Source organism: Glycine soja, chromosome 20 (genome assembly GCF_004193775.1).
Source record: "Glycine soja cultivar W05 chromosome 20, ASM419377v2, whole genome shotgun sequence".
NCBI lineage: Eukaryota > Viridiplantae > Streptophyta > Magnoliopsida > Fabales > Fabaceae > Glycine > Glycine soja.
In genome coordinates this window covers 42731834-42759374 of record NC_041021.1, presented here as the reverse complement: position 1 = coordinate 42759374, position 27541 = coordinate 42731834, and the positions used below count along the sequence as shown (strand labels likewise).

Sequence of the window (27541 nt, the reverse complement as noted above, 5' to 3'; positions counted from 1 at the left end):
AAAAAAATAATTTGAGGTGATTAAAAGGTATTTTTCTGCTAATTACAAAAATAATGTGTGGAATGAACCTCTTAATAAGAGAACAAATAGAGTGTTAAAAATACATAATTGAAAGAATGAAGCCCTTAGTTTTTAAACTGAATTTCTAATTTATAATAGAAAAGTGAAATTTACAAAAAATAATTAAGGTGAGATAAAACTTTAATTTTTTTAACATTTTTGCAAAATAAATTTAATTCTTATAACAATGATAAATCTTAGATAAAAAATATTGTAATTATTAATTAAACAAATAATTATAACAAGTTGAGAGAAATAATATTGTTTTCACAACAAGTTTGATTTAATTTAAATTCTTATTGGATATATTTTTTTATTTATTATGATATTTATGTGAAATATTTAATGTTTTATTGATAGTTAATTTTTATTAAAAAATATAAATAGTCACTTTTATTAAGATATTTCATTTCAATCATAATTTTTTTATTCATAAAATCTAAACTCATAATATTACTTTAAAAAAAAATTAATACCATTCAATCAATGACTTGTTGAAAAAGAGAAGACTTTATAATTACTGAAAGTGATTGGATGAGCAGTGGAGTAGAAGAGGTTAAAGTAGTGTTTAATATAATTTCACTTAGGTGTATAAGAGTATAAAGTTTCAAAAATTGGTGAGTCTCATATTTTTATATTTCACTTTAATTTAAATATTTTTTTGATATTTTTTCATTCCTTTAAATCAAATAGTTCCTGAATAAAGGGTAAGTTTTTTTAATCAAATTTGGTGTTAGTTTTGTAATTTTAAACCAATTAATTTAACTTTTAAATTTTAGAAAAATAAGTGAGTTTTCTAATTAGTCTTATGTACCGACAAAGTTTACTTACTTATTATAAGAACCAAATGATTTTTTTTAAAAGTATAGGTCATTTATAATTAAGAAAATATCATTTTGGTTAATTATATTTTAGTGTTTTTAATTTTTTTATTATTTATATTTTAGAAAGTTTCATTTTAATAATTTTTTCAATTTTTTTGTTAAAAATGTCCATGTTTTGTCAATATTGATTTTTATGTGAGAATTAAAAATAATATCAATAAATTCATAATAGTTCAAGTATTCTGATTAATTAATTATTTTACTAATATTTTAAATTTTAATGAAATACTGAATATAAATAAAATAATTAATTAATTTAAAGTTTAAAAGGTATGAAAAAGTGACATTTAGTCTTATAATTACATATAGACTGAAACCAAATGTGACCGAAGATAGAGAGTATCATAGAAATGCGGTATGATTTGTGGGCACGTGGCGAGAATCGAGCGGATAAGGAAAAAGATCTGGAAGGTCAAAACGATGGGGGACGCTAGCAATAATCTTTTATAGTGATTGCAGTTCCAGACAGTGTCGAAGAAGAAGAAGAAGAAGATGGCATTGGGTGTTCCTGCTCTTCCCCTGACATACGTGGCTCACGTTCTGGCACTTGTTGCCAGCATCTTGGTCGTGCTCTGGGTCCTCAATTTTAGGGGTGGCTTGGCTTGGGATTCTGATAACAAGGCCCTCATCTTCAATGTATTTTCTCTTTCCACTCCTTTTTCTTTTCTTCTCAATGCTAATAGCTATTTACAAATTTTGAAATTTGGGCCTTCAATTGTGCGTGTTCACTAATCTGCATCCATATCTTCTGGGGTGCTTTTCAGTTTTTGTTTTCTCTTCTTTCAATTGTGCTCACGGTATGAAGATTAGTCGATGCTTCCGATAGAGCCAACTTCTTACCCATACCATGATAAGAAAAATAAAAATAAAAAGATTAGTTTTAGCTTACTGTTCAACTACACAACTTAACGCCTAATCCTAACTGTAAGCCGCCTTTTTGCTGTTTATTTTTTCTCTACTCCATTTTCCCTTTTTTTTCTTCTTCTTTCCGAATATGTCACTATTCTCAATAATATATTATTTTTATGCACCTAAAAAGAATAGCGTTTATGTGATTAGTTCATTTTAATAAGAAAAAGATTATTAAGTTAACGTTATTATAGCTATATATTTTGAAATTGAAAAACATCTTGAATTGAAAGCTGCACCTAATTTATGAGTTTTTTATAGTACATTTTCTGTTTGTTTGAATAATAATAATAAGTTAGTGTCGATCCAATATATTCGTATTATTTTTTTAGTGTACGTGCATTCGGATTAATTTTGACTTCTTGGTACATAAATAATTTTTTATTTAAGCTTAACAAACATTTGGATGCTTTTCATATGATTTATTTGTTTCAAGTTCTATTTACAGAAACATTTGTTAACGGAGTTCATGTACCTCGTGTGAGATATATATATATATATATATATATATATATATAAAATCTGTAGATACTGTACGAGGCTGCTGTGCTGCGAGTTGTGATAATTTAAATATGAGATATTGTTTTTATATTTAAAAGTCATTCAAATCATTGTAGTGATAGAGCCCTTTAGGCTTTAGTTGTCTCATAAAGTAAATTCACAAAGTTATGCTTTTCTGGGTAACGTTCAAAGGTTATTTACCAAAGATTGATATTATCTCTCAAAGAGTCCTCTGGTTTCTCACAAAAAATAAAATCTCCTGTTTGACCGAAATAATTTAAGAGGGGATTTGCAGTTAATTATCACTAAGTTTATTGTTTTATTGTTCTAGCGAATATTCGTGTGGCAATTATAAATTGGATCATAAGTGCTTTTTTTCCCCCTATTTTGTTGGTTAAGTCCTACCTACCTTTCTAAGCTTCAGAGGAGTTAACTGGAAACTGCGTTTCTATCTGCTACATTTTAGGCTTAAAATGGATGTTTTGGGCCTCTGAAGAATTTATTATTTCTAAAATGTTTTGATTAATTATTGGCCACGTTCTCTACCTACTTCTCATTTTGAATTTAATATTTCATGCGGTCCAGAATTTGCAACTTGTGGGATGGACATGGACCCACATGCCTATCTGTCTTGGATTTGAGTGAGAAATGAGATGTAATTAAAAAATAAAACAAAAATTATAATATTCAGAGATTGGGTCCTTTGAATCTGAATAAATATTATGGTCTCTCTCATGCGTCACGAGGTCAAAGTTACGTGTGAAAAATAACTTACTATACAAGTAGACATTCATAGTTGAATTGTGCTATCACTTTTAGGAGATCCCTACATCTTACGTACATTTCCCTTTGTACAGCTTCATCCAGTTCTTATTGTCATTGGCTTACTAGTCCTTGGGGGTGAAGGTAATTCACAAGGAACTGCTTTATGAATCAATTCCATTCGATTTTGTTGACCTACTAAATATTAAATTGTTTCTCTGATTTTTCTCATACGTGAAAAAACATGCAGCTATTATAAGCTACAAAGCATTACCCCTGAAGAAGGAAGTGAAGAAATTGATACACCTTGTTTTCCATGCCATCGCATTAATACTTGGAATAGTTGGAATTTATACTGCCTTCAAGTATCACAATGAAAGTGGGATTGCCAATCTCTACAGCTTGCATTCATGGCTTGGAATTGGGGTTATTGTCCTTTATGGCATTCAGGTAAACCACTGCATATGACTAAGCGTGTTTGGATTCGCATTCACACAACTCAAACGTGGATCACAGAAGCAACTTTTAGTTGCTTTTTGGTGCATCTTGACGTGAAAACTTGATCAAACGTGGATCACAGATACTAATCCAAACATGCACTAATCTAAACTATCCTATAAATGTAGTATACCTTGAAGACTTGATATGATTACTGTTAAGTTTATAATTTCAGTTTAGAGTCTATGGTGCAAGCTATAGATTGAAAATATGGACTTTGCTTATGTCCAAATGAAACTCAATTCTGTACTAAACTTTGTGTTGGTTCCCTGCAGTGGATATATGGGTTTGTGATCTTTTTCTTCCCTGGTGGGACTCCCGACATTAGGCGCGCCTCACTTCCATGGCATGCGCTATTCGGGCTGTTTGTATTTGTCTTGGCTGTGGGCACTGCTGCTCTTGGGTTTCTGGAGAAGCTCACTTTCCTTGAGAACTCAGGATTGGACAAATATGGTTCTGAGGCTTTGCTTGTCAACTTCACTGCTATTATCACAGTCTTATTTGGTGCCTTTGTTGTGTTATCTGCTCTAGCTGATGCTCCCCCAGCCCCTGCCGCAGATGACTATGAAGCCATATAGACACTTCTGTTTGTAAGTTTGTCTCATTTTTACTTTATGGAATAATCTCATGTCTGCTATAAGTTTATATTGGGAGTCGGAAGAAGGAAATAATTTATTGTTTGTATTCTTGGACATAAAGCTCGTAATTAATCATCAATTTCAATATATTAACCCTAAAATGTGAAATTAGTCGTTGGGTTATATCAGTTTTTTTAGTTTTCAACTTTTCCTTGATCAGCAGTAGAGATTTAGCTCATATAACTTGTGAACCGAACATTGAAAATTCAGTCTATCTTGTAATTTTATTCCTTCACTTTCGCTTTTGTCTCGCTTCGATAGAGCATGGAAATTTCGAACTTGTGAAGATATGAATACATCGTATCTTTTCAAGTTTACTATTATTATCATTATTATTATCATTATTATTATTAAAGACATTCTAGGTGCCAACGAGGATGGAAATGTTCACTAGTATAAAAGGAGATTTAGACACAAACAGTGACTTTTGGCAAGTTTTTTTAGGAGGAATAATACTTCAATGAATTGGATATATATTAGAATAATGGAGATTAAAAACTGTGCACGTTAATTATCTTTTTATTATGGAAAATGTTAATAACAATTTTTAAATGCAAGTTATGTAAATCCCACTCTCTATTTAACAATCTCACATAAATTTTATTTTACAATAAAAATATATGTATTAGAGAACGTTACTAGTTGGCTAGTTGCCCCTTTTCCTGTTAGAAAATTTTGTTTCGGAATTTTTTAGCTCAAAATAGATTATCAGGGAACTAGTGATGGATTCGCGGACAATTTCATGATTCCAACAAACCAAGAAGACGTTTTTGTTGTCACTAAAAGAAGGAGCCAACACAACGGACATGCACGTACGCTTGATTGCGACTATTCATACCATCAATTTTACATTTTGCATTGTTTTGATCGACCAAACATTGTCACGCCGTCTTCTATCTCATTTCTTAGTATGAGGCGCAAACATCACTCTCTGCACTAGTTTTCGTGAGTTAGCACCCGTGTAATCCACTTATCTCCCAACACCCTTGCAATCCACTTTATATTTATTTCCACGATTTTATAAAGGAAGGGAAAAAAAAACTTTGTTTTAACTCTTACTCCAATTCGAAAGTGAAATTAATTGACATGATGCTTCATAAGTCATAACACTTCTTTTGTGGTGAAAAAACATGGGCAAAATTACACAACAAAGCGAATAGGCGCTGTTTTCAATTGGGCCTCATATAATAAGTTGTGTCGACTCAAAGCATTGTTAACAGCTTAAATTGTAGATGTTGATGGAAATTAACACCCGAATGCAGGATTTTTAACAGTATTTAGATGTCCTTTGTCTCGGAGCAATACTTCCTTCTGAAAAAAAAAAAAAACTGGAGGCAATTTATTGAGATTGAGCATGAGCCCTACTATTGAATGTTTTCCTTCAAAAGAAGTTGGCACTCAGCCATTTGGATCACAACCGGCCAGGGTATATGCTCAAGAATCACAACCTCGATGGCTGCATATGCAGATAGCTGGTGGTTTTGAGAAAGCAACATAATTCGAGGGTGATTCATTGCGAATGACAGATCAATCAGTGTGGTTGGTTTTCCATTGAAATGGAAAAAGTCACTTGGGCTGGTTGGTTAGCATGGTCTGCTCTATTAACAACCTAGTCAATTGATGCAAAATGTTGTAGGATCTGTATGTTCTTTGTCAGTATGATATCAATCGTAAGAAATGCATCTAATTTCCTCCCGAAAAAAAAAAAAAAAGGCTATCATATTTTTACAATTAAACATAATAATATTGTTCCTAATAAAAGGAGTATTCGAATTTTAAGAAATTATTATTTCATCAATGGTCCCCGGATCTTTGAATTTCCATACTCAAAATCTTCTTGATGACTGCTTTTTATAAAGAGTATCATCCGTAATAATGGCATCAATTACTTTTTCTTTAGCTAAGGGTATCGTTTTTATTCCTATAAAATATTGAGCCGTTTGAAAATGCTTGGCTTATTTGAATCATTAAATTATTCAGTTAGTAATAATTTACGACATCTACAATACATAACTGTTTAAATGAGTTATTCAGCTTAATTTGGTGGGTGTTATATTTTACATAAATTTAAATCCTCTATACAAAATTTCACTCTAATATTAAAATTATTAAAAGTGAGTGTTCAAATTAATCTTACGAGTCCTACAATGTTTGAAAAATATATTATTTATTATAAATTAATCTTGTTAAACAAAGATTATTTATATCTTTGTTGGAGATATTACTAAAAAAAGGAAATAAATTACCGATAAAAGTATTAAATGAAATTAAAAGGGAATAATTAAATTACATATAAAAAAGGAAAAAATTAAAACAAGTACCAAAGACTAGAAAGGATACGACTTCGAATTAATTAAACTCTTTACTATGTTAAAGTAACCCCCCCCCCCCCCCCCAAAAAAAAAAAAAGAATAAGTAGTCTTAGGATCCACCGAAAGAAATGACTCTAGGGTATTTAATTTATTTGTTATTCTAAAATTATTATTATTTTTTTAAGTTAATATTAATTATTTTTTTACTTATATTTCTTATAATATTAATGATGGACAATCAATACAAGCATGTCTCATCCAAATCAAACACTCCATACATAAGTCACACATGAAATGCGATGCACATTATGCCTGTAGACTCGTATGCATGTGATATCATTTTGGAAATCACTGTGAATGTAGTTTAGGAATCCATATAGTTGACAAATTGTCACATAATGGGTAAACCAACACTACCACTCTCACCGAGATGGCACCGTGACAACACTTTAGGGTGTTCCGGCCTTACAAGGATACTCTAACACATGTGTTCAACATAAGCTTAAAGGAGGTTTCAAACCGTTGCACCCAAGAATAGAGTTGTGCGTCAACTCATTCATGACCTCCTCAGTTAGGTTGATAAATGTTTTTCACTTCAAAACACATATGCACAACATGATGCATGGTTCATAGACAATATACAAATGGTTTATTTTCGAATTTCCTTGGAGATTCCTATCCCATAGGAATTAGGTTCTCTTAACATTTTTGTAACACATATACATACCATGACATATTACTTTCACATATACTTGTGAACATCATGCATTCAACCACAATATTAGTCATGGACACATTTACTCATTTACACAACAATATCATCACTTCACTTCATTCGCAAAATCATAAGTATAAACGTCATGCATTGTACTACCACTCATTATGATATCAATATTACACACTCATGTTTCCTCCTATGTTACTATGACCTTCATAGAATATAATAATCATGTCTGGAGTTGCAAAAATCCTATTAAGTTGGTTCTTATCTCATTAAAAAGATAAGACAATTATCTATAACTTCTATGTTTACCTCAAAATCCTTTTCAATTGTTTAGAAACCTAAAATTAGGAAATATACAAACTAGTTGCATAATTTTGACAACTTAACTTTTACTCACTAAAATTGCAATATCTGTAATTATATAAATCTTTTTTGAGTGAAATCAAATCTCTTAACTAGATAACATCTAGGGATACAACTCTTATGAAGAACACAAAATATAGTTCTCTCATTTAAGTACACGTTTTAGTGTTCTAAGTTAATATTTTCTATTAGAAAATCAACACGTGCATCCAACATCAATTATCAAATTCAATTTCAAGAATATCAAAATGATAAAACATCAAAACATACAATAATCAAATTCACCCAAATCATAACAAAACAAAGTGCTTTAGGGTATTCGTAATCCTCCAAGAAAATAAACTTACTATAATCATAAATCTAAGATCATACAATATATTTGTGCCTCATTATCACTCATACAACTAAAGAAAAAGAGAACTCACTCCCCCTAACCTCAAATGAAGCAATTCCTAAACAAGAAAAAAGAAGAGAATCTTACAACCATTCCCAAGAATGCATTGACCCAATGGCTTCATCCACCGTGATCTTCACAATCACTCTTACTATGGCAAAAACATGATTGTGATTTAAAATACAATCTCAAGCTTGAAAACTCAAAGGGAAATATAAAAAATTGACTATGAGGAGCTCCACACCCAACGTTAAGCCCACTTAATTCTTTGGTGCATATAAAGTTTGTTGGTCTCCTTTATATATAGGAAAAGAAAAGGGTTTTTCATGATCAAGTGATTTACCTTGGAGTTGATTTTCTCTAAGATAGAAACTGATTTTGATTTCTAAGGTGTATGAATGAATTGTAACTTTTTCAACGACACAAACAACATCTCAAACAAATAACTATAACTCAAGATATAACATAACCTTTCTAGGTTTGTCATCATAAAACTAACACTAGACTTGAACAAGTTTTCAAGCATTTTAACTATAAGAAGTTAATCTAATACTCTTCTAACACCAAATATAATATAATATAATAAAAACGATGATAACAACAACAATAAAAATGATAATAATATATACAAAATACATGTGTATTGGAACAACACATTATCACAACATACGTATATACTTAGGATAAAATCAATAATATACAAATAATAATAACAAATATTTACATGAATTATAACAAAAGAGTTCCAATAAAAATTATGCTTATAGTATGTATGCTCAAAACTTAAAGTGTTACGACGGCATATGCCAACTCATTTGTACCTACCACAATATCCCAGTCAGCTAAGCTTTTAGAATTTGAGTTAAGTTACCTTCCTTCAACCATAATATCCCAACCAACTCTGTCCTGTTCCTCAATCTCTCTACATATCTATCTATCTTTCTATCATCATTACATTTTTTAGCATCCTTAATAAGTGAGAACTTTGTCACTACTTTTTCCTATCACTTTGTGCAAAGATATTCTAAGGGAAAAATGACAGAGGAGCAATTAAAAAAGGTGGCTCAGACTGAGAGTATTTCCCCTAATCCTGCACCTGAACCTGAACCTGAACCTGCTGTTCCAAAAGAGGAAGTGGCTGAGGAGAAATCTGTAATTCCACAACCCTCTTCCTCTCCTTCTGATGAGTCCAAAGCTCTTGTCATAGTTGAGAGTATGATACCATAATTCCCCTTTATTTCGCTTTCTCTTATCATTAGTTTAATATCTGCTACCAAAAGGGTGGGGGTGATGATATTATATTATTATATATCCGATTTCAAAAACAAAATCAAAATAAAAAAAGTCGTGCTTATGGGAATTTTTTGCTTATCTGTCTGTTTATTTTTTTTTTCAACCGGTTAATTAAGGTGACCACCAGTTTTTAATTTCTGTTGAGTTACATGATGATTTTAATATAAGTGAAATAATTTATTCTTTTTTTAAAAAAAATTTGAAATTATTTCTACCTACCAACATGTGTAAGTGAATCAGTTGGTATATTTAATGTTTTAATTTTTCTTCAGTTTTGATGGCAATATTAGTTTTTAACGTCTCCATATTTGTTTTCCTTTGTCTTTTGGTTTCTGTTATTTTAACAATTATAACACTTTAAATTAATTCTGATGGCAAGTTTTTTTTTATTCTCTTTATTTCCTTCCTAAAGGTGTTTAAAAAAATGGAAAATGTCAAAATTCACTAATTGAGTTAAACTTTGTGAGTTTTAAAGACTAGTTCGATTATTTTTAGTGTCTTTCTTGTAATTTTCATCAGTTTTGTTGTGCTGAAGTTTCCCGTCGTAGTTCTATCCGAAAGAGTTGTATGACCAAATTGATGTGCTACCATCCAACTGAAAGATAATAAAGATTCTGGCATTCAAGTAAAATCCTATTTTGCATATTTGAGCCCAAAAATTCAAGGAATCATCTTTGGTCTTGTGTTGTGATCCATTGACGATTTTAAAATCTTCGAACTTGATATTTTTTACTTACGTAAACCATAATTGTCACCTGTTTACAAGCCCCTTAACGAGGCTTTGGAATTCAAGTAATACACCTTGCATGGCATATACTTTAACTTTTGGTTTAATCATCTAACAAAGTCACTTTCTTACAAGTCACCTTATCTCTTTAGTTCACCACAATGTACATTCCTATTTAATCATCATAATTGTTGCTGTAAAGGCTCAAACATAATAATTATTGTGTTTTTTTGTTGTTAATCTGGTTTCTGTCAGAGACTAGTGAAGTTGCTCAAGAGAAACCAATTGAGGGGTCTGTGAACCGAGGTGTGTTTGGTTGTCATTGTGACACTTGATATCCCATTACGCATTTCATATGCTGACATTACATCCTAATAATTCCTATGCCTTCTCATTCTTCTTCAGATGCTGTCCTTGCGAGAGTTGCAACTGAGAAGAGGCTGTCACTAATCAAAGCATGGGAAGAAAGTGAAAAGTCAAAATCAGAGAACAAGTATGAGCTTGCACCACCTCCATAACTTTTATGTTGCTTTAGCATTTTATGTGGACTCAGTTCTATTTATAACTATGGGGATTAATCCAAAAACAGAAGCAAATAAGCTATGCATAATATCGTTACATTCCCTTTTTCAGCTCAATAGAAACTGGTCTGATCATTGGCAGAACAATCTCTTATAAGCAAATATATCTGGCATTGCAAAACATCATTAACGTGATCATTGTGAAATTAAGTTTGAAAAAATTATGTAAATATGGAATTCTAGTTAGAAGTTAGAACAGATGACCACTATTAGTTAATGATATTGCTCTTGTCATCAGATATTCATATTACTTTATCAGGACGTTTGGTTCTTTGATGCTATTTAACAGTTTTTTTTCAAACTAATTTATATGAACTTGATGAGCAGGTCTCACAAAAAGCTTTCAGTCATTTCAGCATGGGAGAACAGTATGAAAGCTGCAGCGGAGGCAGAATTGAGAAAGATTGAAGTAATAACTTATTTTATTAGTAGTAATTGTAACTTGTTTAGTGAGAGCTGTTTAAAGTTGCGTTCATGCCTTTATTCATTTGGGAATTGACATTAAATTTTCTTTTTTCTAATATAGAGGTAAGAATGGGTGTAAAAAAAATAGAGTTGAAAGAAGAATATGCCAAACTCAAACAAGCCTTATCAAAAGCAAAATATTCTTTCCAATTTTCATGCCTGCGATAAGCTAAGCTCTAACACATTGAACTTGGCAAAGATGGGGAGGAAAAATTGACTTTTCACTGTGTTTTTGAGCAGGAACAACTGGAGAAGAAAAAAGCAGAATATGGAGAGAAATTGAAAAACAAAATAGCTACAATCCACCGAGAAGCTGAAGAAAAGAGGGCATTTATTGAGGCCCAAAAAGGGGAAGATTTCTTGAAGGCAGAGGAGACAGCTGCAAAGTACAGGGCAACTGGAACAGCCCCAACGAAACTCTTTGGTTGTTTCTAACAACCCTGATCATTAAAAAATGCTGTATTATTATTATGGTTATTATTATTATTATGTATTTTCTTTGATAGTTCATGTAACATGTGTGGTTTGGTTGTCTTTTGCTGAGTTGTGTTCATGTTCATTTATTACGTGTGCATAGTGATATGTTGGTTCGAATATAACAATTTATCTTTGTGTATACACAAGAAATTGAATTATTCAATTTGGGGTAATGCGAATTTCTTGTAGCATTAGGCCACTACTCCCTCTGTCCCAGATGGGTATTTTATCCAAGTACTTCTGCTTTATTGGTCAATCATATCACTAGTACGGGTATATTTCATGACCCAACAGTACAATCTTTCAGAGGATTTAATTTTGATCTACAGTTGACTTGTCACCACGTTAATAAATAAGTTTATTGATATCAACTAGTTTAAAAGTTAAATTATTGTAAGAATTTATCAAATAAGGACATTACTTGAGGGTTAGTTGTTTTTCTTAAGCTTGTATTAAAGTAGTAAACAATTGACTTAGTTTAAAACGTATGTGATCTTATTAAAAGTAAAACATATTCACTCACTTAAACAAATTTAGTTTAGACGAACTGATTGTTGGATCAAATGATTATTCAAAAAGTATAATATTCTTTAATGTTTCTCGTTAGTTATTGGCATGCCAACACTGTAATTCCTACTCATGTGACATATTTCACTCCTGTACTTTTGTGAACCAAAGAACACATCAACTTCACCCGTCTGTACTTTGGTGAATCAAAGAACACATCAACAACAGCTTGGGCCAGCATATACACATAAACAGTAGCAGTTGAAGGACAAGAACAATATCATTAACTCTGAATTCATTAATGTTTAACTTTTAGCTACAGCCATCAAGTGGAGGGTAAACTTGATCTCTTTCCACTATTCTTCTATCTACCTTTTTCCCCCTCTACACCAACTATTGAAAACCAGCTACATGGTGAGCGCATTTACAAAAAAGAAGAAAGGGCAAATAAAATTTTCCCTATCAGTTCAAAGTATTGCCTTTCTATGAAGAAATATGAAGGAGACTATCTTAGTCACATGTACCATCAAGGAGATTTTGGAAATGATCATTGTGTCCCAAGAATCCCATATCACTATCAGGCATATGTAGAAGGTGCTTCAGTGCAGAATCAGAAGTATCAAGAAATTCATAATTGCCGGAGTCAGAACCAGCTGTGTCATCATCAAGCTTTGGTTTGTAGCTACTTGTTTGTTCATGAACCATGCTCACATCCTCAAGCTTTGGAATGCAGCTACTAGTTCCAGTGTTGGTTTTCACCTGCAATGACACATCTGAACAAGACTCCAATTTTGATGAAGATGAAGGTTGTGAGATAAGGCTTTGACTCACTACTCCTTCTTCCTTTCCCTTGATCATGCGAAATGATTTTCCAACCTCTGAATGCCAAAGTTGAAGAAAGTGATCAGGGCATGTTTTACTCGTTGGCCATGAATTGAGCATTGTGGATTCCAATGACAACCTTGCCTCTGTCTCAACTCTCACACTCTCCCACTGTACCATGTGCCGCGTCGAAGGAGATTCGGACTTGACAATGGATTGATCAGGAATCACACATAGCTGTTTTGCTATTTGGGAATGACATGATCGAAGGAGACGCTTCTTTAGATGGGTGTTCCAGAAGTTCTTAATCTCATTGTCTGTTCTTCCAGGTAGTTGAGATGCTATAGAAGCCCACCTAAGTGAATACGATAATATCACAAGTACAGATTAATGCAACCAAATATTAAAGTATGGAGGTCAAAGGTTATTTATGAAACTTGAAAGTCCTCATTCTCCTTAAGTTTTAATTAGTATACAAGGAATCCTTGATGGCAAAAGGGATTGAAAGAATGACAGTTAACAAAATGAAAGAACACTACGCATTGAAACTAAAACAATATCCGTTGGAAGTGACACATTTTTTAGTATCAAACATGTATATTACTATGCAGCTTATGAGTAAAATAGGCCTTCAGGACCAAGAGGGTTTGGGTTTAGGTTTGGTGATATGCATGTGTATTGTGTACATGTTGAAAAAAATAAGCAAATGGAGCAATGTGGTACCTGTTGCCAAGCATGCCATGAAGTTGAACGATTGTACTTTCTTCTTCACTAGTAAATGGGCCACGCTTGATGCCTGGGCGAAGATAGTTTATCCACCGAAGCCGACAACTTTTTCCACATCTTAGGAGACCTAGTTCATTGTAAAAATATATTGATTAAATGATTTTTCGTTGAATAATTCCTCCATCTTTATAACCACGCTTTCACCTTTCTCCTTCATATAGTGGAGCAAATTTTCACCCTTTTCATAGCACGCACCAAATCCCCCGTCCAACACAAATTTCCAAAACATTTTCCAAAGGGAAAAGTATAATTGGATCAAAATAAGTTCAATGCATATGCCAACAAATTTGGTTGCAGTAAGTATAGAATGACAACACAACTAAATTAACAATTTAAAGTTGTCATAAGTCCTTTTTTTTATAAACTTTTACTTAACCCCCCCCCCCCCCCCCCCCAAAAAAAAAGTTCTATAACATGCAGAAATTGCTGCTAGGAGAACACAACCAAAAGCAACAATCGGGGGTTTTCTTCATTATGAAAACAAGTCACATTGAGATTGAAGTTGATTCAAGAGCAAGCTCAAAGTTTTCACTAACTAATACCTAAAACCTTGAAGAAAAATGAAAACTTCAGAGAGATAAGAAAAGAAGCCCCATTCTTCCTAATCTTAAAAATTTTCCAAAAAATATTAGAAAAAAAAAGGCAAACATAAAAGTACTCCTACCTTGCAAGAAATGCAAAAGCAGAGAAGAAGAAAGTGAGAGAAATAAAGGAATAATAAGAAAATGCACCTGCATGTTTGGGGAGTGAACGCCAACTTCCATGGCCATGTTTCTGGATGTAGTCAACCAAAGCTTGGTCTTCTTCGGGTGTCCAAGCTCCCCTTCTGACCCCATGTTTCTCACAACAAGGTGCTTTGCCCATCTTCACCACTCATTACCACACCAAACCACAACAATTAATAATATTTAATAACACCCCTTTGTTTTTTTTACCTTGTACTCTCAATAATAACCTTGCACTTGCACACACTGAAGTGATAACAATTGGGGTCAGGGTCTACTCATCATAACCAAAAAAAGGAAGAAGGGAAAGAAGAGTGTTGCAGAAGGAAACTGGAAATTAAATGCATGTGTGGATAATAGGACAATGGGGGCGGCTTAGAGGTCCACTACTACAAGGGAAGGGTCACATTATTTATAAGCATAAAAACATATATACCTCTGTAACGCAAAGTGGTGTGGTTCTTAATGGCGTCATAAAAAGCAAATATAGATATCAGAATGCAAAGAGAGAAGGAGGTGGTGTAGCAGGGAAGCCCCACTGTAAGGGGATGCAGAAAACGAGGGAAGTGATGGAAAAGAAAAGGGTGCACTTAAATATCAAAATCCATATGCATCATTACCTTGAGTGCAAGTGCAATGCAACTGTGAGGATGAGGGAGAAACGTTCTGTCATGGTTAGTGATTTGAGTTGAGACTTGAGGGGGTCACAAACAACAAAAGGCAGAAAGATAGTGTTGAAACTTGGGTTGGAGCGGTGGAAGATAAGACAAGAGAGAGTGATGGAATCAAATAAATGGCAATGACATAATATCTAATGAATGTTCATTGGTTAAGGTGAAGAAGAGTCTTGGGTGTTGACGAGGTGCATTTATGTTCTGAACTGCCCCACGAGTCAAACCTTCATCAACCTTATATTACATTTTTAATTAACTTTAAATCTTAGATTTATAAATCTATTTTTTTCATTTTTATCTAAGCACTGTCTTCTCGTACTTGTACTCCAAGCACTGTCTTCTACTTACTTCCCTCCTTTGCATTCCTACATTTGACAGACAACATCTTGGCATTTTCATTTTCGGGTTTTCACTTGTATGCCTTGGGTTTTAAGTTTAGGGAATTCAAAAGTGAAAATGAGGTCCAGTTTGATTTGAATTTGATAATTGACTCCCAAAGGATGAAAGGGTTGATATTTTTGTGCACTTCTATTATGAATAATATGTAATTAAGCTTAGTCCTTTAATAATTTTTTGTGTAAGTTTTAAGTTTACTTTCTCAAATTGTTAACGTGTATTTTTATTTTTAAGAAAGAGATTAATATATATTAATTCTTACTATAATTTTAAGCTTAATTATATATAGTTATTAAGAAGGGGGGAAAAAATTCATGCCAACAATCATAATTCTTGCAAATCATGAATCCCATAATTCACTATTCACAAAATTAACCCAAATATATTCTTTGAGTATGTTTATACATTTTCATATAATTAAAAGATTTTCATGTTTGGTTTCAATAAATCTTTTCCAAATATATAGGTGTTTTTCAAACAAAAAAAAAATATTCATTCCGATAAATAATTTCTATCAGATATGTATGATCTAAGGTCCACAAAGTTGATGTAGACAATGACACGACGTTCAAATATGCACGTTAATCTTTCACGTCATCCCTAATATAGGAGCATGGACATACAGCCCTTAACAGTCGAGCTACTAGGCCGACAAGTTAATAATAAGTGCCTCAAAATATTTGAATATTAATAATAATATTACAACTCCTTTTTCAAGTTGCAGGTACTTAAGTATTTAATTATCTATAAGAGACGAATTATCTATAAGCTATTGTCTACAAGTTGTACATTATCTACAAGAGTTGTTACATAATTGTTACAGTTCCTACAATCAAAAACCTGAAGTTCATATCTCATGCTATAGTTCTATTTCACCATTTTCATCTTATTCTCAACTCACTCACGTATTTATTTTAGCGTTGGAGTCCTTTGTTTTGCAGGTCTCCCCTTGTGTTCTAATACCAGAGGGTACATATAGTCCAACATGTAAATCATGGAGTCCATCCAAGATACTACATCGATCTTAACGTCAATCAACTCCAAATTTCGGTAAGTACAAGATACATTTTTTTTATCGAGATAGGTAAACTCTTATAGATCCATCCTCCAAAAGAGCTGGATATGATAATTTTTTATTATCTATTTGTATGTTGCATTTAGGAATGATAGATCGCTCCTGAAAAGGAATTTATTGATAATTCTCTCCGAATTGGTTGGATGGAGGTGTAATAATTTATTTCATGGGCGATGTCTCTATTTTCAAGTCCAAGATGATCCAGTTATGTCAGTTATTTCACGGTAAAACTTTATTATCTAAAATTTAAGATATGTTAGAAACACACTTTACCCATTCCTTCAAATACATATTATCTTATTGACTAATATTTATTAAAAATTATAAAATCATGCGAGAAAAAATTAAATATGATATTAGAACAAAAAAAATATTATTTTGAATAAAATTTTACCAATAAAAAAGATTGCGTTTAAAATACTATGTTAAAGTATATTCTTAAAACTTCTATTAAAATTTTAAACGTTTTTTATTAATCATACGAGAATCATTAATAAGAAACTGTTTGTGTGATGCACGAGTTAGTTTCAAAGGGAAGTAAAGAAAATAAATATTTTTAAATAAAAATGTAAAATTAACACTTCAAATTTTTTTATTAACAACAATAAAATTAAAAATTAAGAATATTTTTCTTGAATAAACATTCTATTAAGATAAATTCTCGAAACTTTTCAATATACAACATTGATTGTACAATTTTTAAACATGCTCTCGTTATTTTCTAGTTTGAATCCCTTTCTAAAATGCAATTTGAAAAAAGTAACATAAAATTGTCCGTAACTAAATACAAATCTTGAAAGATATAGTCCAACAACAGAAGAAAGTATTCGGCTTGACATTTATTAATTGTCATTGCAAACATTGGGACAATTTGTTTAAAATTAAAAAAAAAATGTTTCTAACCATGATTTAAAAAAAATTCTTTTTAAAAATAAAAAATATAATCAGTTTAGATAAAGACTATATTTGACATGAGATTTTAATTAATTTTTAGTTTTTTTAATAGTTGAAAAACTTATTTGACTGTTTATAAATAATTTTTTTTAGTTATTTTTAGTCTTTTTTAGATGTTACTTGAAATAATATTTTTAAAATAATAGTTTTTGCTATAAAAAAACTAGTTTTTACCTATTTATATATATATATATATATATTTATCTTTAATATATTTATCAAATTTTATGATTTTTTTTTAAATAAATTATAATTTTTTATTTTCTTTATTATTTTTCATTTTTTAATTATTTTAACTGTTAATAGTTTTGTCGAATATTTATAATTTAATAAGATTAATTTTTTCAGTTTTTAACTTTCAGCTACTTTTTTTTTCAATTTCCTTTCCACTTATTTTCTAAAACATAACTAAATACAAAAAAGTAAAAAAAAAAATATTTTATTAAAAAATTATTTTTTAACGAATGAGTTAAAAAAACAAATGAATTCAAACAAACTGTCCCATTATTTCTGAACAATTTCATAAATTATTTTAAATATGTTTATTTCTTCTCAAGATGTGTATTATAAATTATTTACAATTAAAATTTTAAATTATTTTAACCATGGATTATAAATTGTAAAGTATAATGCTTTTAGTTATTAATTATTGTTCTCTATTATAGAGACTTAATTACATATATAGTAAACTATGATTTTTAAAATACAATAAATGAGAGATATAACATTTAATAACACAAATATTAATTGATTTAATATAATAATTAAGGTGGGTAAATATTTATTGTCAATCATGGTTATGTGGGTAAAATATTTTATTTGAGGTAAATATTTCTCAACAATGGCTCAAGAATTTTTTTTATGAAGATTGAAATATTATATGTAGGCCTATGTACATATTAAATAAGGTAATTTATTTATTGAGGTGATTTTTTTTTTTACATATATTTATTGAGGTGATTAAAATTTTAACAACAATAAATTAATTTTCAATTTCAATTGAAATGTTTATTTTGATAAGGAGTTTGACGCTAAGTTAACGGTGAGTTTATTTAAACTAAAAAAAAAACTTTAAAATAAACATTTTTTATATAAGTATTTTTTAAGTAATAGATAAGAATTATTTCTTAAAATAAGAAAAAAAAATACTTTTTTAAAGCAAAAGTAGCTTATACAAGCAACTAAAAAATAAATAAAAAATATTTATTTACTAAAATAAATACTTATTTCAATAAATAAATTTAAATAACTTGACCTAATATTTATGTACAAAACCCTTTTTCTTCTGTACGCTAATTAACATAGAAGTTGTAATCAATGAATTTTTTTCTAAAATTTTGCAAGCCAAATGTTAATTAGGCCCCTAGTTAAGAATTTAAAGTAAAAAGATTTTTATTGAAATATATAAAATAATGGTGTTATCCATTATTTTTTATGTACTTTTATATAATTTTCATAATAAATATGATTTTCTTTTAATTCATTAACCATTATTCTTAATATAAATGTTTATGGGTCTAAATTTACCTATAATCCAACCCAGTCCAATTATAATGAGTTGAGTTTGAGTTGAATTTGATTCAACTCAATTATAAATGAGTTGGATAATGAATTTTATTTTTTTAATTCAACCCAATCTAATTTATATCATATAATTTAACTTATTATATATAAAACACATTAATAATTTTTAGGTCATAATTTATTAAATTATTAAATTAAATCATTCATATATTTTTCTTTTTTAAGTTATTAATTTTTATTTTTATCTTGATTTTGTTTATATTTTCTCATGTTAATATTATATTTTGTTTCTATTTAAAATTAAAAAATTGAATTAACATTAAAATTATTAATTATATTAATTTAATATTTTCATAATTTGACCTCAGTATATTTAATCATTATATATTTATAAAAATTTAAATTAAAATAAATTATTGTTCTAAAAAAATAATTTTTTTAAATATTAAAACCCAATTAATCTAATCTATGATCGGGTTGGATCAAAAGAATTAAACAAACCCAACGTAACCAAATCAGTAAAGTTTTCATAGGATTAAATAACGAATTTAGTCCAACTCATGAATACCCGAGTCTTTAAGGACCGATCAACAAAACTTTTTTAATTAAGGTAATTAAACGTGCATTTAAGAATTGACGAGAGAATAAATAGATGAATTATCATTTGAATGTATGTCATAAATACATTGGAATATGTATCATAATTAAAAAAATTTAGAATTAATTACATTGGAATGTGTGTCATCATGTTGTGCCAAAATTCATAATAATTATCGGAATGCATGTCATAATTATAAATTAAATTGATTTTTAAAAAACTTACAAATTAATTTAAATAGATAAATTATCATTAATTGCTTTCAAAATTAGATTATTATGTGCAAAACTGCAAATTTAGGATGTGTTTGGTTTGGTTGTTTTCTGTTTTCATTTTCACTGAAAATAGAAAATGATGATGAAAATGTGTTTGGTTGGATTTCTAAAAATATTTTCAGTGAAAATGAAAATAGAAAATAACTAAAACGAAAATAATAAATTCTCGTTTTCAATGTTTTTAGTTGAGAACAGAAATATTATTTCGGGTAAAATGAAATTACGGTGGTAATAAATGTAATTTTAAACAAATCTAAAAATACAAAAAAACAAGAAGTCAATATATCATAAATTTTTAGTATTTTTATTTCATGAAAACAGAAAACAAGAAGTAAAACTAAATATATTTTAAAAATTCTAATCTTTTAAAAAAGAAAACAGGTTTCAAAAAAAATGAAAACAGAAAATTAAAATGGAAACCAAACATACCGCCCCCTATGTTAGGCGAACATTTTCAATCAATTCATTTTGTGAAGGTCATGAAAATGCCGCGTGTAACTTTTCTTTTTTAAATATTTTTTTTGTATATAGTATAGAGTACATATATAATATAATATAATATAAAATTAAATATTCAAATATATTAATAATATATTACAAAATTTAAATGAATTAATATCAGTGAAATTTTTTAAATTACTTTAATTAATATATTAAAATATATATTATTCAAGTTATCAAACATTTCATATGCATGTGGTTTCTTAGGCTTCTAAGAGATGTTAACATTTTTAAATACAGTATAATAGCAAGGATATATTATTCTTAATTAATTTAAAATATATATGGTATACCTTTTGTGATAGTGGATGATCGATTACCCAAATTACAATACTCATCTTGCACCAAAAAATGAAAAAAATAAAATAAAAAGCAACAATTTTCCACGAGGACAATGATAATTGAAAGAACGGAAAAAAGTGCTAAAGAAGGGAAATGCATGTTCTTATTAAGGGGTTAATCATATAAAGCTTTTTCTGCCACCCCTTATCTTTTGTCCTCCCATAATGATTCCTTTTGCACACACTAGGAATAACTTCTTTTCCAAGTTCTCTCACTCATTCCTTCATCTCACATTCTACGAAAAGGCCTTACAAATAAATCCATCTTAGTCATTAAGAAAGGAGAACAAATCCATTAGTTGAGATAAAAGAGAAAATTTCAGAGACTTGTTTTAGTTCCAAGGAGATGGTTAAGGTAACTATAGTTGGAAGGGTAAGCGATGGATTGCCTCTAGCACAAGGACTGAGATACATGAATGAAGAGTATGGATATCTTTCATGTTACAGGCAACAAGCAGAGTTCATACTCCGAGAATTTTCAAGGGGAGCATTAACAGCTCCCAAGATGACTATTCATATTGATAATTTCTGCTTCAAGTATCCTTCCCTTTTTAATTTTTTTTCTCTTCTTTTAATTTCTTTCAAATTAAGTTTTGGTTCTTTTAACGATGAAGTTGTTGTCATGCTTGCGATTTTCTGTTATGCCTCATATTCTTCATTTACTTGTACCCTTTTATCACAGGCTAATCTTTCAGGAAATAGAGTTTATGTCGAGTCTATTAACATTCCATTTAAACCATAGACTTTAAATTAATGGCACTTGCCTTTTTTGGTTTTTTATTCCTCTCTAGTTTCTTAAGTTGCATTGCAATAAATTTTGATTATGATTATACTCTTTTGGTATTAAGCTACTTGGTCGAGAACGGAGTTGTTTTCATTGTGTTGTGTGAGTCCACGTACCCAAGAAAACTGGCCTTCCATTACCTACAAGATATACAAAAGGAGTTTGAGAAGTTTGATAAAACCCTCATAGGCAAAATCACAAGGCCATACAGCTTTGTCAAATTTGGTAATTCCCTTGAACCATTAGTCTGCCACAATGATATATCATTGTCAAGCAATTGGTGTTAATATTTGCTAAATAAGGAAATGGAGGTCCACTCCCCCCCCCCCCCCCCCCAAATATATTCTCTTTGTGACATTTATGTTTTTGCCATATTTCCTTGCCAAAAAAGTCACAATTTCTTTGTCAGATGGTATAATCGCAAACATTAGCAGACAATACATTGATACAAGAACTCAGGCCAACCTATCAAAACTTAACGCTAACCGGAAACAAGATTTAGATATTGCCACTGAAGACATTTACAAAATTTTAGAAAGGAAGAGAAATTCAGGTAAGATTATTCCCTCTCCTCAACTGTTCATATTGATGCCTTTGTTTGCACTAAGAAGCATGAACTAAGTGAAAAACAAGTTATGCAACTTTTTTTGGTCACACGCCAATATCTTATAATGACAGAAACAATGAGAAGATTACCGGTTACTCCTCAACCTGAATCCACAATATGGTGCTCCCCACAACTTGAGGTATGCTAAAGTTGAATGCTCTAAATTTTCTTTCTCCATTTTCTAGGCAAGAGAATTGGAAAAAAAATGTTACTTGTTATACATCCCATATTGACAGGTGATATTATTATAAGAGGGGGAAAATCCTAACCATGTATACTAGTTTTATATGATTAAGTCTAAATTCAAATTTATATGATTAAGTCTAAATTCAAACTTTAAGATGGTATCCATCTCCGGTGTGAGGGGGTATGTTGGTTTTGTTAGGTTGAATCAGACCAAATCCAATTCTACCATTAATTGTTCATTTTATTCTTTTGGAGCACAGGTGATTGCATTGAAATGGACACCTATTATGATCATTGTCATTACTTCGATGGCTCTTTTATGGGCTAGCTTAGCCCTCACAGATGACTTTATTGTTTGAAGCTGGTGGCAATCCCTCAGATCATGACTAAAGATGATGGTTTAATACCATAAAACTTCAATACGCTGCAAGGACTTAAAATATGTCATGGCCCACTAGTATTAAATTTGATACAACATTGATGTTGCAGAAAAAATAAAGATATGGAGTGGCCCATTGCCATCCCTTCCCCAGCACATAATCCAGGGAAAACAGAGAAAGAGAGATACAGATTGAAGAAAAACTCTGATTTGTCACGGAATTTCTACTCTCTACCTTGAAAGTGAAAATTTTCCTTTTAAATGAGCTAGTAGCCTAGTACACTGACTTGTGCACTCACACGAGTTGCGCATTGATATTTTTATATGTACTAAATCATTTGTAAATATGGTAACAAATTGGTATTTATCAAATTTATCATATAATTTATGATTATTATATATATTAATAAGTTGGTGTCCATCTTTCTAAAACAAAAAAAAATAAATAAAAGTTGGTGTGTCTATGTGTTTTCATATCTACTTGGGGTGTGTCCTTAATAAGGATGGTTTGCACAAAATTTACTTGTAGGAATGTTAAAGCCAATCTAACTAGTCAACTTGTTTAATCCATCTTACTATGAATTGGATTGAATTGCATAATTGAATGCATCAATTATGTAATGGTCTCAAACCCCCTAATAATTTATTCACACTACAGTTATTAGGTGGCATGAACCTTTAGCATTTTGCAACCATCAGTAGTAGCAGCTCTGTAGTGTGATATTTTACAATCATATCATATTCATATACATGGCCAAATTTCTGCACATTAACCCACTAGCACTTAATCAATGCCAAAAATGTTTTAAGATTTTCAGTAAAAACATTGAAGACCCCGGAAGTTGACTTCTTAATTTGAAACGAAATTAAATATATGCATGCAACGACAAATCTGGAAGAATAAAAATTAATCATGCGCGTGGCATCCTATTGTATAGTACATACAACTTGCAATGGAATTATTATTTTATATATATTGCTAAAGTTTGATTGTTTTCAGTATGTATAAAATTAGAAAATGATATTATTCCTTGCTGACCAGCCCGGAAACTTAGCTCTCATATGTACATTATTGCATCATTGCTTATGCTGAAATTGCTACTTAAGTCAACCCTAGGCATACAATGAATGTAACCATTTTCCACCATTTGATTTCCATACTTAAGCTGTGAATTGAACATCTCAGGGGCTGAAATGTTACTTACACATCTATTATACTCTCCACCAAAGGGTACCTCTGACATGTCATGAATTGCAGCTTCATGAAAAGATGAATTTTGATCAAATCCATTCCTCAAACCCAAAGAGTCAACTGAATTTGCAGAGTTTAAATGATCCAGTGAAAGCCACTCAGCAAATAACAGTTTTGGTAAGGAACTTTGAGAAGCCTCTTTGGTGAAGTTATAATTCAGTGGGCATTGAGTTGCAAGATTTTGGAGAGAATGTGAAGAGTCCATAGTATCTGAGCTTGAGCTAGCATACTTAATTTGGTTATGAGATTCCATTTCCTTAGCTTTGGCCACTCTCTTTTTCAAATATGAATGCCAATAGTTTTTAATCTCATTGTCTGTCCTTCCAGGCAAATGCTGTGATATCCGTGACCACCTAGCCAATATAATTCAAGTTGCTCTCAGCAGTCTTAATTAAAAGTGGAAGAAATTATAGGAAAGAAATTACACTGCAATATTTTATTTTACCGGAAAGTGGTGTTGAATTTCTGTTCTGAATTTTGGGATGTCAGCTGTTAATTAATGTTACCAAGTCACATACACACATTTTTTATGTGAATAGATTGTTTTCAATGTATATAATGTTTGATGATTACTAATTGAAATATATGAAGAGGCACTCTGACATTCTATAAAATGGACAAATAAAATTGGGGTAGATTTAAATTAAATATACAGAATTGAGGAATAGTAGAATAGACTTTTTTGTTTTCAATTTCATCCCTCTTAAAAAGAAAAGGATTATGCTTTTTAAGCCAATCATGGCTTGACTGACTTGTCAGTTCTTCCTTCAATTTTTCATTTTAAAAGGACCCAGTTGCTTTTATAGAACAGAATTAAATATTAAACTACTTCCAATCCAATTGCATTCCCTAGCTTAAGCCTCAAATTCCCTAGCTTAAGCCTCAAATATTGAATTAGAGACTGTTTTTTTATCCGATACTTGCACCATTTTGTACTGATGAAAACTTAATTTAACACTTGACACCTATTCCTGACAAGTCTTCATCAATATTTTAGACTGAAAATTACAAAATTTACTTATTCCGCATCAACTTGCTCATAAAAGTGAAACTATTGAAAATTGATAAAGTGAAAAAAGATTTACTCTTTTTGGCTTACTTGTTGCCTAGCATGTGGTGAAGGGTGAGGATTGTCTCCTCTTCCTGTTTGCTGAATTTCCCTCTCTTTAATCCTGGCCTTAGATAGTTAATCCACCTTAATCTACAGCTCTTTCCATTCCTTTGCAAGCCTGTACACAAATGTATTTGCCCCAACAATGTCAGGTAAAAATTTAAAAAATGATATAAATGCCCGATGGTTGACTATAACACTTTTGTTTATTACCAGCTGAATTTACTGAGTCAAAATGCTGGTCTAGTCTGCCAAAAGGTGTAAAAAGAATTGTCAAATTATTTTGTTTTTCTTTTAATCGTATTAGTACGAAGTAACTCCCCTCAAGAATTATGAAATTCTAATAAGTACCAAGTCATGCATTTCACAAGTATTTTTAACTAAGTCAGAATAAAAAAATGGATGAAATTAGTTTAATTAACAGAGTATTACTTGACTGATAATAACAAAATCAAACAAAAGATAATGGAATTGGATTGATTTTCAAATTCAAATTTAAAAGTCAATCATACTTAAATCGAACCAAAAATTTATATATTTTTAAACTAATATTTTAGTTAGAAGATTTTTATATTGTACGTGCTTATTTGAGAATTTTCTTATGTTGCCACAAACACCCCTTCGTACAAGTATTATTTTTCTTATCAATAATATGGTAATAAAACAAATATATAATGTTTTCATACCCAGAATTGATTGGACAAATGTATAAGAATTAATTCAAATAAAGTGAAAAGAAAAGCTTATTAAGACATCTCAAATTTATAGATGTTAAAATCAGTTAAACATGTCCACATTTCCATTTGATAACATAATCTGAGTTCAAATAAATAGTAGGCGTACTTTCAAATCAAGGAAGAGAAACCTTTCTTCAAGAAGACCAAGGATGTCTCCATTTAATAATATAACGGTATCAAGAGTATGGAATAATGCCCCTTTGTCAAGTACATATCAAGAATATGCTCACTGTGGTATGATTGACAAAAAGGTCACAAACAGGGAAGAAGAAAGAAACCAACCTGCCTTAATGGGGACAGAACTCCAACAGCCATGACCATGTTTAAGGATGTGGTTTCTGAGTTTGTTGTCTTCTTCAGGTGACCATAACCCCTTCTTATGTTTTGGTTTTCCCTTTTCCAATGGCTGGTACCCCATTTTACTTAGCCTCACAGAATTCCACTTCAATGGTAGGCTTGGATTCTCTAGAAAGAGAAAACACAGCAGACTAAGAAAGGAGGGAATAACATTTGGTTGGGGAAACAGTGCACAAACAGACTTATATATAAAAATACAAGAAAATAGTCGTGCTTGTGCATTTTTTTTCCCATTACTTGTTCACAACAGGCGTTGAAATAACAAAATAAATGTAATAAACCAAGAAAGTTCTATTGAATTAAAAAATTCTGTCCTGCCCCAAAGGGTTGAAAACTTGTTCCACCTTACTGAAATTCACCTTTACAGACTCAAAGGGTGCCAATTTGGAAAATGTTGGAACTTATGGTATCATCATTGTTTGCTATCAACTTTAACACTAGATCATTGACGAATTCTACGACGGGAAAGTAAAGTCATATGTCCAAAATCTCCAAAAGTTACATGATTTTTTTTTGGTACAATATTGATGGCGAGTTTGATTTTGCATTCAAATTGCATATTTTAAATATTTTTGTGACAGATGTGAAAGTGTTATTTTATGTGAAGAATTTCAATTCGTTAAAGATAAGAAAATAGTGTGCAGTCTTCACGTACAACATAAATTAATTTAACTGATGAAACTTCCTTTTGTTCTCTGGCCAGGTAGACTGAATAATGGTAGTGAGGTAATAATAGGAATGCAGCTATGGATTGGAGCATACTATTCATTGAGCTAGTACCTAAACCTTATAGGTTAGGCTTATTCAAGTCAACTTCATCTCGTGCCGACACATTCTTTACCCTTTAAGAGCAATTAACAAAGTACTGCATAGTAGTATTAAACTTGATCAATCGTCACATTGTTTTTAAGTGTAACTAGTTGGACCCCATAAATACAATAAACGTGGAAAACTATTCAAAACTGATCATTTTATTATCATTCACTTCCGAATAATATATGTATTTTCATGAGTAAATTTAAATCCTGTAAGTTCATATGCTTTTTAGATTATCGATTTTGATCTTCAGGGTTTTGCATCTACCTTTCGAATTATCAGGTACTGCATAACTCATTTTCAAATAAGGTCAGAGATGGTAAAGAGACCTGCTTTTGTTGATGCTGCTTGCATGTTCGCTGTTCTTTTAACTGGTGTCCACTATTAAATTGAATGAGATCCAGTTGAGTTAGATTAATTTTGGGAAAATATGAAAATTGAAAAAAAAGAAGACCAAATTATACTTATAATAAATTTAAAGGAATGTAAGACATGGCTAACAAAAACAAAGACTAAGAATTGCTGGGAAAGAAACCTAATATATTT

General features: G+C 30.6%; 5 protein-coding genes across 6 annotated transcripts; 3 read left to right on the top strand and 2 right to left on the bottom strand.

Annotated features, from left to right (window-relative positions):
* Positions 1-1381: 1381 nt before the first annotated feature.
* LOC114403918 (transmembrane ascorbate ferrireductase 1-like) lies at positions 1382-4492 on the top strand. The gene is made up of 4 exons (XM_028367148.1): positions 1382-1580; positions 3212-3260; positions 3367-3566; positions 3890-4492. Exons 1-4 carry the CDS (start codon positions 1437-1439, stop codon positions 4190-4192), a joined length of 696 nt encoding a protein of 231 aa, XP_028222949.1. The 5' UTR covers positions 1382-1436; the 3' UTR covers positions 4193-4492.
* Positions 4493-8883: 4391 nt separating this feature from the next.
* Positions 8884-11751, top strand: LOC114403783 (remorin-like). The gene is made up of 5 exons (XM_028366941.1): positions 8884-9258; positions 10321-10371; positions 10471-10558; positions 10974-11055; positions 11352-11751. Exons 1-5 carry the CDS (start codon positions 9081-9083, stop codon positions 11544-11546), a joined length of 594 nt encoding a protein of 197 aa, XP_028222742.1. The 5' UTR covers positions 8884-9080; the 3' UTR covers positions 11547-11751.
* A 605-nt stretch (positions 11752-12356) lies between these two features.
* On the bottom strand, positions 12357-15252 carry LOC114403780 (transcription factor MYB41-like). 2 transcript variants are annotated; one of them, XM_028366938.1, is made up of 4 exons: positions 15049-15252; positions 14435-14674; positions 13641-13770; positions 12357-13272 (listed from the first exon to the last, which is right to left on the bottom strand). In XM_028366938.1, the coding sequence occupies exons 2-4, from the start codon at positions 14565-14567 to the stop codon at positions 12606-12608; spliced, it is 930 nt and encodes a 309-aa protein (XP_028222739.1). In that variant the 5' UTR covers positions 14568-14674; positions 15049-15252; the 3' UTR covers positions 12357-12605. The 2 variants fall into 2 exon arrangements, with proteins under 2 accessions (XP_028222739.1, XP_028222738.1); XM_028366937.1 differs by having other exon boundaries at positions 14435-15252.
* Positions 15253-20915: 5663 nt separating this feature from the next.
* Positions 20916-23129, top strand: LOC114403782 (25.3 kDa vesicle transport protein). Its single transcript, XM_028366940.1, has 5 exons — positions 20916-21303; positions 21615-21775; positions 21960-22103; positions 22229-22296; positions 22604-23129. The coding sequence occupies exons 1-5, from the start codon at positions 21113-21115 to the stop codon at positions 22700-22702; spliced, it is 663 nt and encodes a 220-aa protein (XP_028222741.1). The 5' UTR covers positions 20916-21112; the 3' UTR covers positions 22703-23129.
* Positions 23130-23698: 569 nt separating this feature from the next.
* On the bottom strand, positions 23699-26367 carry LOC114403781 (transcription factor LAF1-like). Its single transcript, XM_028366939.1, has 3 exons — positions 26105-26367; positions 25074-25203; positions 23699-24327 (listed from the first exon to the last, which is right to left on the bottom strand). The coding sequence occupies exons 1-3, from the start codon at positions 26238-26240 to the stop codon at positions 23781-23783; spliced, it is 813 nt and encodes a 270-aa protein (XP_028222740.1). The 5' UTR covers positions 26241-26367; the 3' UTR covers positions 23699-23780.
* Positions 26368-27541: the final 1174 nt, after the last annotated feature.